At 40.5% G+C, this 10,250-nt stretch overlaps 1 protein-coding gene across 2 annotated transcripts in view; it reads right to left on the bottom strand.

Annotated features, from left to right (window-relative positions):
* Window positions 1-1,571: 1,571 nt before the first annotated feature.
* The window catches only part of OGT (O-linked N-acetylglucosamine (GlcNAc) transferase), a 41,055-nt gene continuing 32,376 nt past the window's right edge, over window positions 1,572-10,250 (bottom strand). For both annotated transcript variants that reach the window (XM_015127666.3, XM_015127667.3), the window contains exons 20-22: window positions 7,872-8,124; window positions 7,509-7,632; window positions 1,572-2,308 (exon numbers count right to left, since the gene is read on the bottom strand). In XM_015127666.3, the coding sequence (XP_014983152.1) occupies window positions 2,134-2,308; window positions 7,509-7,632; window positions 7,872-8,124 (552 nt within the window). In that variant the 3' untranslated portion in view covers window positions 1,572-2,133. The remainder of the gene's footprint in view (window positions 2,309-7,508; window positions 7,633-7,871; window positions 8,125-10,250) is intronic.

Below are 10,250 nucleotides of genomic sequence, written 5' to 3'. Positions count from 1 at the left end.
AGCCGTATTAAGGGGAAATCATTCATTTATTGTTTAAGGATCGCAAGACAACATCTTAATTTCTGTAGCACGATTTAAATGTTTTACTTCTTTGATAAAGCAGAGTACAATAGAAAAAAAAAAAAAAAAACAATTAGTTTCCAGTAATATCTATATCTCTAATCAGAATTAAGTCTTCCACAGACATGTTACCTGGAAATAAAAGCCTGTTACAATAAGCAAAGCTTCAACCAGAGCGGCTACTTTTCGTGCCAGGAAAAAGTTCATCCCTGTAGGAGGAATGATGTGCTATGTAAAATGGCTGTAAGGTCACAGCCTTGAGGGCATTGGAAGTATATTACCCTATTCCACATTAAGTAGTTCGGTGAATTTCAAACGTCAGTTTATCTGCAACCATGCTGGCAACCTTTAACTGGTATTTCAATCATCCAGTAAAAAATAAATTAAGAAATCCCTTCACGGATATTCCGTGATTTACATTGTTAAAAGGTACACTGTTCATTAACATGTAATTCTGGTTCAGAATTACCTTTGAGACTCCTAGCTCAAAATTTGGTTAACAGTAAGCATCTTTCAGAAATTCAAGTTCTTATTAATCAATAATTTGTCAGCTAGGATACATTCAGGCATCAGCTGCAACTACAGAATAGGTGCACAGCCTCAGCGCTTTGGAAAGACATAATCTAGAACACTACTGGCAGACAAAAAATTACCTGCGACTGGATAGCGTAAGTGCAGTACAGCGAGACAAAACATATATTCATATGTTGGCTTGTTTAAGCCTCAAACCCTCGACTCTGTTGAGATCCCATAATTTTATTCCTATGACTTTAATAACTCAAGTTCCAGGAGGACTATAAGTCTAATTTGTACTCCAAACCAAATAGCAGTGCAGTTTGCTACTATTGAGGCTGAATCTGTACAGACTTCAAGACCAAGTCCAGAAGACAGTTATTATCTAAAATATAATTACTTGAATACACAGATGGTCCTTCAGAGATTTTACCTATAACCTGTTTCTTGATGAAGGTTATTTAATGCACTGGAGATAACTGTGACTTACTGATCAAATACTTGAATACTTATACTTACCTGGGATTTCATTTCTGCTGAAAGAAATAGGAAGAACAGGACTCACTTTAAGAAAAAAAAAAAAAAACTTTAGAAAGGAAGGTAAAAATCTTACACACACTATCACTTTTGGAAGCAGCATAGAAGGGGCAGTCAAGGGTAAAACACTGGTGAAACAGGTCAAAATTAGGCCAAAAAAAAAAAAAAAAAACTATATTATTATCAATGACAGTACCACAACTGTGCCCTTGATAATTAGTCATCACTCCTAAAAATTTTCATTTGGCACCAGATGGCGTGTTTAAGAGAAACACCCTAGGATGTTTTGAATCAGACTTGATTTTGTTAGTTGAGTTACAGGAGAATTTTAAGGGTGGGGGTATGGGGGTCAGGGAAGAGAAGGAAATGGGAAATGGACCAGAAAAAATCTTGAGTCATCATCTAAATCAACAAAGCACTGATAGCTCCAAACATTAGGTCAGACACTAAAACGACTGATATAGGCTCAAGTGGTTTATAAAACCTATAAAAAGACTACACCAGCAAAGTCCCTGTCGATCTGTCAGAGTTCAGAAACTAAAACAGGGAGTAACATTTTAGCTTAAAACCTTATCTCAAGAGAATCATATACACTTCACATGAATAAAAATACCTGAAACCAAACATTTTTAAAAGCTCCAGTACCCAAAATATAAAGAAAAAAGTTAATCCAGAAGACTGAATCAATCCATGGAATCACAAAGCGGCCGGACAATCTATATCTCCCCTCCACACTAACCATCCCATGGAAGAGACCAAGGGAGATCAGACCTTCCTGACCTATGCACCATCTGGTCGCTGCAAAATTCTACGGAGATTCCTTGTGGAACAGCAGTTTCCCATCTCTTGTGTCTCTCCCTACCATGCAGGAAGCAAGTCTGGCTGTGCTATTCTATTACCATTATATATCACCCATCTGCAACAAGGTACTGTACAGACAAGTAAGAAGTATGTTATCTAGTTCCCTTTCCCCCAGAAGGTTGAGGCTCAGGTATAGGGGTAATTCTCCTGTGCAGTCTTTATTTATGCTGACTCAGTGACTTCAACAGGCTTAATCATGTGGTCAGGTTTGTTGCCAGCTGCATAATGCTCCCACATCTGTAGATAGAGCCGCTCTAGTTCCATTGTGTATTGTTTGGTGTTGAACAGAGGGCTAGATATTCTTTGTTTCCAGACTTTGCCACGAATTTTCTTCAGGCTGAGTAATAAAAAACAAGAAACCAGTTTACAAATCAGGGCAGAAAACTCAGAAACACACCCTATAAATACCTAGTTCCCTTTGTGGCAAAAAATCCATGACCAAACTTTACGCTGTCTCATTTCCTGATTGGCTTCCTGTTAAAAAGGGAAGGGTCACAGCTTACATAATGCTATCACTGAAATGAGCTCAACTCCATGTACTCTGAAAAAACTTAGTTCTTTCCTAAACAAGTACATCCAAGGGATACCACGCATTCCCCATTTCGTTTTATTTCTACCTTTAAAATAACAAGAATTGACAATGGCACATGACTATTCCTATGTACTGTTAGAACATAAACTGCTTAGCTTTTTGGTAAGCAATTTAGCAATGTATGTATTAACCTTCAATGTTCATAACCCTCTGGCCTAACACTAACACTTTTAAATCTATTAAAAAGAAATAATCAGATGCAAAAACATACAGGACCATGCAAAGATATTCATTGAAGCATCATTTACAAAAGTTAAAGCATAAATATAAGATGAAGTATTCAATTTATGGTTATTTTAATGAAATAGGAAACCACTCAAGGGGAAGACAAATACAGCAAGTCTACTGTCATAATTTTCCACTTGTACCTGAACTGAGTTGTTCAGATTTTTAAAAATTGCTAATATCACCAAGAGTATGGTTCTGTTCAGAAATAAAAAAGTAATTGATTCTTCAGGAAACACGGGGGAAAAGATTTCTACTTCCCTTTTGAATATATTATTTTTCATGAGATTATTCTTAGATGAAGAGCTAAATACTTTAGAACCAGAAGCCAGAACATTTTCATGCATTTTTAAAAGCAATAATTTTTATTTATTTTCTTCTAATTTTTGAAATAGAGTCTCACTCTGTTGCCCAGGCTGGAGTGCAATGGCACGATGACAGCTCACTGCAGCCTCAACCTCCTTGGCTCAAGCAATCCTCCTGCCTCAGCCTCCCGAGAAGCTGAGACTACAGGCACGCACCACCACACTCAGCTATTTTTGTATTTTTTGTAGAGATGGGGTCTCGCCATGTTGTCCAGGCTGGTCTCGAACTCCTGGGCTGGTCTCGAACGCCTGGGCTCAAGCAATCCTCCTCCCTCAGCCTCTCAAAGCGCTGGGATTATAGACATGAGCCACCATGCTCAACTTTGTTTTAATGTTTGTTGTGACAGAAGAAGTAAAATGGTTGTGCATATCTGTTGGTCTCACTACAACCATGTCCATATTAATGCTACCCTCCAAAGAGAAAGACCTGTGCACTCATTTTTTTTTAAATTCTATGTCAATAGGAAAATAAACTGGAGTACATACACACAGTGAAATACCACTCAGCAAAATAAACTTGCTGAAAGAAGCCTTCAGAGTGCATATTGACATAGTTCCATTTGGATAAAATTCTAGAAAAGCAAAACTAATTTATGGAAGGGAAAAAAACACTCCAGAACAGTGGTTGTCTCTGGGGGTTGGTGAAAAAGACTGACTGAAAAGGAGCATGAAGAATCTCTCTGGAGTGATAATGTTGTCTTCATAGGAGTTTGGGTTACAAAGGTATTTCTCGGTTGGGCACGGTGGCTCACACCTGTAATCCCAGCACTTTGGGAGGCCGAGGCGGGCGGATCACAAGGTCAGGAGATCAAGACTATCCTGGCTAACACAGTGAAACCCTGTCTCTACTAAAAACATGAAAACTTAGCCAGGTGTGGTGGCACATGCCTGTAATCCCAGCTTCTCAAGAGGCTGAGGCAGGAGAATTGCTTGAACCCAGGAGGCAGAGGTTGCAGTGAGCAGAGATTGTGCCACTGCACTCCAACTTGGGTGACACAGTGAGACTCCGTCTAAAAAAAAAAAAAAAAAGTTATTTCTCAAAACTCACTGAATATTTGTGTATTTCACTGTATATGAATTCTGCCTCAAAAGAAAAAAATGGCCAGGCGCAGTGGCTCACGCCTGTAATCCCAACACTTTGGGAGGCTGAAGCAGGTGGATCACTTGAGGTCAGGAGTTTGAGACCAGCCTGGGCAACCTGTCGAAACCCTGCCTCTACTAAAATTACAAAAATTAGCTAGGTGTGGTGGCTCATGCCTGTAGTTCCAGCTACTCAGGAGGTTAAGGGGAAGATTGCTCGAGCCCGGGAGGCGGAGGTTGCAGTGAGCGGAGATCATATCACTGTACTCCAGCCTGGGCAACAGAGGGAGACCCTGTCTCAAAAAAATATATGTATACTTAACTCCAGTTAATGATAGCCATTCTTAAGTATTTAAAGAGAAGTGTACTGATGTCTGCAATTTATTTCAAAATGTGTCAAATAAGGTGGATTGGCAGATGAATAAAGGGAATAAATGGATGAATAGATATGTAATAAAGCAAGAACAGTAAAATGCTAATGGCAGATTCTAAACAGTAGGTATAGATGTGTTTATTATAAAATTAAAAATTTTCACAACAAAAATGTTGGGGAAAAGTATTGTATGAACCAAACTAAGTTCCAAAGAGTCTAATAAAAATTTTAAAATGCACTACAGGCTGGGTGCAGTGTCTCACGCACCTCTAATCCCACCACTTTGGGAGGCCAAGGCGGGTGGACTGCTTAAGCCCAGGAGTTACCAGCCTGGGCAACATTGGTGAGACCCTGTCTCCACAAAATATTAAAAAATAAAAAATAAAAAAAGCCAGGCATGGTGGCATGTGCCTGTAGTCCCAGCTACTAGGAAGGCTAAGGTGGGAGGATCACTCGATCCCAGGAGGCAGAGGTTGCAGTGAGTCGTGATCATGCCACCGCACTCCAGCCTGGGTAACAGAGTGAGACCCTGTCTGAAAATAAAACACACTACATTTTTTACTATAGTTATCTCTGGGCTAATGGACATGAATCTTATTTTTTTATAATGTCTAGGCTCAAATTTCTCACTTTTCTTAGACATATGTGATGTTCTACGGAGGAAATTCTGAAAATAGTAAGTAGCTAACATCTGCTGAATGTTTACCAGATACCAAGAACTATTCTAAGTACTTTACATGGAATGTTTTTTTTAATCCTCACATCATCTCTGCAAAGTAGGTACTAAGATTATGCTCCATTTTGCAGAAGAAACCAAGGCACAACACAGAGATTTACTTGCCCAAAGTCACAAAGCTCGTAAGTAGAGAGCTTGGGTTCACTCAGGTAGTCTGACTCAAAAAGTGTATTTCTTTAATTTCTATGTAATATGCTGCTTCTCAGAAATACACAAAGAAAAAAAAATCACCCATTATACCGAAAGAAAAACCTCATTTAAGAAATACCCGCTGGGCACGATGGCTTATGCCTGTAATCTCAGCGCTCTGGGAGGCCGAGGTGGGTGGATCACGAGGTCAGGAGTTCGAGATCAGCCTGGCCAACACAGTGAAACCCAGCCTCTACTAAAAATACAGAAAATTAGCCAGGTGTGGTAGTGGGCGTCTGTAATCCCAGCTACTCGGGAGGCTGAGGCAGGAGAATCGCTTGAACCCAGGAGGCAGAGGTTGCAGTTAGCCGAGATCACGCCACTGCACTCCAGCCTGGGCAACAGAGCGAGACTCTGTCCAGGAAAAAAAGAAAAGAAAACAGAAATACCCAGCCTGGCCAACATACTGAGCCTTCACCTCTACAAAAAAAATTTAAAAATGAGCCAGGCATGGGGCATGGTGGCATGTACCTATAGTCCCTGCTACTCAGGTGGCTGAGGTGGGACGTCCTGAGCCCGGGACATCCTGAGCCCAGGACGTCAAGGCTGCAGTTAGCCAAGATCGCACCACTGCATTCCAGCCCTAGGCAACAGAGTAAAATCCTATCTCAAAAAAAATAAAATAATGAAAGAAATACTGGTTTATTGTATGAATAAATCCTCACTCATCTAAGCATCACCACTGTAATTCCTACTCATTTTCAGGCATTTAAGTTATGCTGTTTTTATTTCTTACACTGACTGCAGTGAAGACGTGACAGCATTAGGGTCAAAGATCTAACTTTTTTTTTTTTTTTTTTTTTTTTTTGAAATGGAGTCTCGCTCTGTCACCCAGGCTGGAGTGCAGTGACACGATCTCAGCTCACTGCAAGCTCCGCTTCCTGGGTTCACGCCATTCTCCTGCCTCAGCCTCCCGAGTAGTTGGGACTACAGGCGCCCGCCACCACGCCCGGCTCATTTTTTGTATTTTTTAGTAGAGATGGGGTTTCACCATGTTAGCCAGGATGGTCTCGATCTCCTGACCTCGTAATTCGCCCACCTCAGCCTCCCCAAAGTGATGGGATTACAGGTGTGAGCCACCGTGCCAGGCCCAAAGATCTAACTTTTAAGGCTCTAAAAACTCTGAGGAAGGGCTGTACCAATTTATTCACCAATGCATGAAAAGGCTAGTCCTCAATGCTCCCTCATTGATACAAAAAATTTTTCTATTGTATAGGCAAATAATGGATATACCCTTAGGATTTTTTTGTGTGTGTGGTTTTTTTGAGATAAGAGTCTCGCTCTGTCACCCAGGCTGGAGTGCAATGGTGCGATCTTGGCTCACTGCAACCTCTGCCTCCCGGGTTTAAGAGATTCTCCTGCCTCAGCCTCCTGAGTAGCTGGGACTAGAGGAACACGCCACCACACCCAACTAATTTTTGTGTTTTTAGCAGAGACGGGGTTTCACCATGTTGGCCAGGCTGGTCTCAAACTCCTGATCTCAAGTGATCCGCCCGCCTCGGCCTCCCAAAGTGCTGGGATTATAGGCATGAGCCACCACACCTAGCCTCAGTATAATTTTAATTGGCATTTCTACTACAGAGCCTGAAACACTTTCCTGTTAACCTTTTGTATTTCCACTTTAGCAAGGTGTCTCGTCATTTCCATTTTTACTTTCCTACTAGGGGATTTAAAATTTAAATGTTCTGCAGTCTTTACATAGCCAGGCAATTAATACTTTGATATCTGAGACTAAAGTTTTTTCCCCCTCATTTGCCTTTTAATTTTCTTGAATATTTTTTATTCAGTCATTTACTTTTCACATGGTAAAACCTATTGATTACTTCATTTCTAAGAGTTTAGAAAGTACTTCTCCCATCCAGAGGGCATACAACTAGTTCACCTATTTTATATTACACTTATTTTATGGCTTCATTTTATAACAGCTATATTCTCTCTACTTTACCAAATAATTTGTTCAAGGAAAAGTTTACTTACTATTCTAGATCAGTTCCCAGCTTCACAGCTATGTCTTCATACTCTTGTCTGTTTTTAGCAATAAGCTCAAGACAGCCTAAGCAAGTAAGCTGGGAAGCTGCAACTCGAGAAGCAAGAGTCTCTCCTGAAATACAAAAGATAACAACTGCACATCTGAGAACGTAAAACAGCATAGAGTTAACATTATTTATGTTAAGCCTCCACACAATGCAGATGAAGAGAATTAAGTGAGAACAAGTCTCACTTTCTATCACCTTGCCTTTAATGTTGCTCCTAGTATATATAACTTCACTTGGAAGTTTCTCCCCTAAAGGAGATTTTCAAAAGAACAAGGAAGACTCCAGTGATTTATCAGCAACTTACCTGGCATAGTCACCATGGGGGTCCCTGCCCAGAGGACATCCATCCCTGTGGTGTGCCCATTACAGAGTGGAGTGTCCAAGCAGACATCAGCCAGCTGGCCTCTCCTGACATGTTCCTCTTTAGGAGCAACAGGTGAAAAAATGATACGGTTCTGGGGCAGGCCCATGTTTTGTGCATACTGTTGAATATTCGGCTCTCCTACTGCTGGAAAACGCAACAGCCAGAGTACACTATTGGGAACACGCTTCAGAATCTAAAATAGGGAAAATAAGAATAATTATTAATAGCAGATTTGCCTTTTTCAACAAAGACTCCCAGAGATCTCTAATAATTCTACCACACTCTATTCTTTCCATCCAGATAGAAGCCTGCTGTGAACTTAAGTCTTTCCTTCACAGAGATGAATTAGATCAATTGAATTATCCCTCTTCTGCTTAGCTGTCCTCAGAGTGAGTTCAAAGAAAGAGAGGAGACCGATGTTGGAAGACAAAACAAATTACTAATTGGCAAAATCTGAGGCAGCTACCTCCTGTGGGAATTGACAGAGGCAGTGGGTTTTGTTGAGAGAGAGGAATTTTGCATTCCAAATTTCAAATCCCCCACTATGATACAACCAAGAAAGTTACCTCACACTTGCCTAACTTTATTTGCCTAATATAAATCGGTCTTTTCTGTAAAGGGCCAGATGGCAAATATTTTTGGCTCTGTGGCTACACGGACTGTCATAGCTGCTCAGCTCTTCTGTTGTAGCTTGAAAGCAGCCACAGACAATGTGTAAACAAGTAGGCATGGCTATGTGTCCATAAAATTTTATTTACAAAAACAAGCAGTGGGCTGGATTTGACCCACAGGTCATAGTTTGCCAACTCCTGATTTAGATTTATATCTACTCTATGTACATTTTTAAGTTCAAAATCCCTTTCTCTGAAAGCTATGAGAACAGATGAACTTCCAAATTCAGAATATTTCAGATTTCAAAAAAAGTAGTACTGTGTGTGTGTGTGTGTGTGTGTGTGTGTGTGTGTGTGTTATTACATAAAACGCTCAGCAGCAACTTCGTATAAACAAACATATTAGTGCCTCTGCATTGAGATGCAGGAATAGTCATATTAAATGGAATAAAAAAAAGACTACAAATATCTTGACATAGTTTGACTGTGTCCCCACCCAAATCTCTCTTCTTGAACTGTAGTTCCCATAAGCCCCATGTGTCATGGGAGGGACCCAGTGGTAGGTAACTGAATCATGGGGGCAGTTATTCCCAATGCTGCTGTTCGCGTGATAGAGAGTGTGTACTCACAAGAGCTGATGGTTTTATAAGGGGCTTCTCCCCCTTTTGCTCAGCACTTCTTCCTGCCATCATGCGAAGAAGGACGTTTGCTCCCTTTTCCACCATGACTGTTAAGTTTCCTGAGGCCTCCATAGCCACGGGAACTGTGAGTCAATTTAAACCCCTTTCCTTTATAAATTACCCAATCTCGGGCAGTCCTTTATAGCAGCATGAGAACGGACTAATACATACCCTAATGGGTTAGTTCAGGTAGTTTTGCTGCCAAACAAATTTGCCACACACTTATGAAAAAGCTTTTGATTTTCAGAGTTTTTGTGAACATCAGGAAGTAAGGATTAAGGACAGTAGACCTGTACTCATCTGCTTCCTCTTCTCTTCTATCCTCCCCTCTCCTCTGAACATAAAACAAAACAGGTATCGGGGAAAAAATTAACCAAGGAATTATCTCCAGACTACCTAAAGGCAAAACATGCCATTTTATTTTAGTTCTATGGATTAAGAGCCAGTTACAGCTATGCGGTATCCCACTTATGCAAACCTATCTGATGAACTGAGAGATTTATGTATAGATCGACTCCTTCTTGGTTGTAACTCTACAATACTACAAGAATGTTAAAAATGGGTGGATGTACATGACAGCATATGCTATCAGTTTAGACCAGGGGTTGGCGAACTACACAGCCTGTGAGCCAAATCTGACATACTGACAGTTCGCATAAATAAAATTTTATTGGAACACAGCCACACTCATCATTTACAAAATGCCTATGGTTATTTTCGTGCCACAACGGCAAAGCTGAGTAGATGTGAAACAGCATGACCACAAAACTGAAAATATTTACCATCTGGCCCTTTAAGAAAAAGTTTGCTGACCCTTTAGACAGAAGAATGCTTTGAATATGTAAATTTAAAAGGTTCACAATGTCCTATTTAGACACTGGAAGGAGAAACCAAAAATGCCTGAAAAACTACATCTCTTGAAGATTATAAATGAGCACAAGGCCAGGCGCGGTGGCTCACACATGTAATTCTAGCACTTTGGGAGGCCAAGGTGGGCAGACCTCTTGAGGCCAGGAGTTCGAGTCCAG

Source organism: Macaca mulatta, chromosome X (assembly GCF_049350105.2).
Source record: "Macaca mulatta isolate MMU2019108-1 chromosome X, T2T-MMU8v2.0, whole genome shotgun sequence".
NCBI lineage: Eukaryota > Metazoa > Chordata > Mammalia > Primates > Cercopithecidae > Macaca > Macaca mulatta.
The sequence above is the reverse complement of the archived record's forward strand: the minus strand, read 5'-3'. Positions and strand labels throughout refer to the sequence as shown.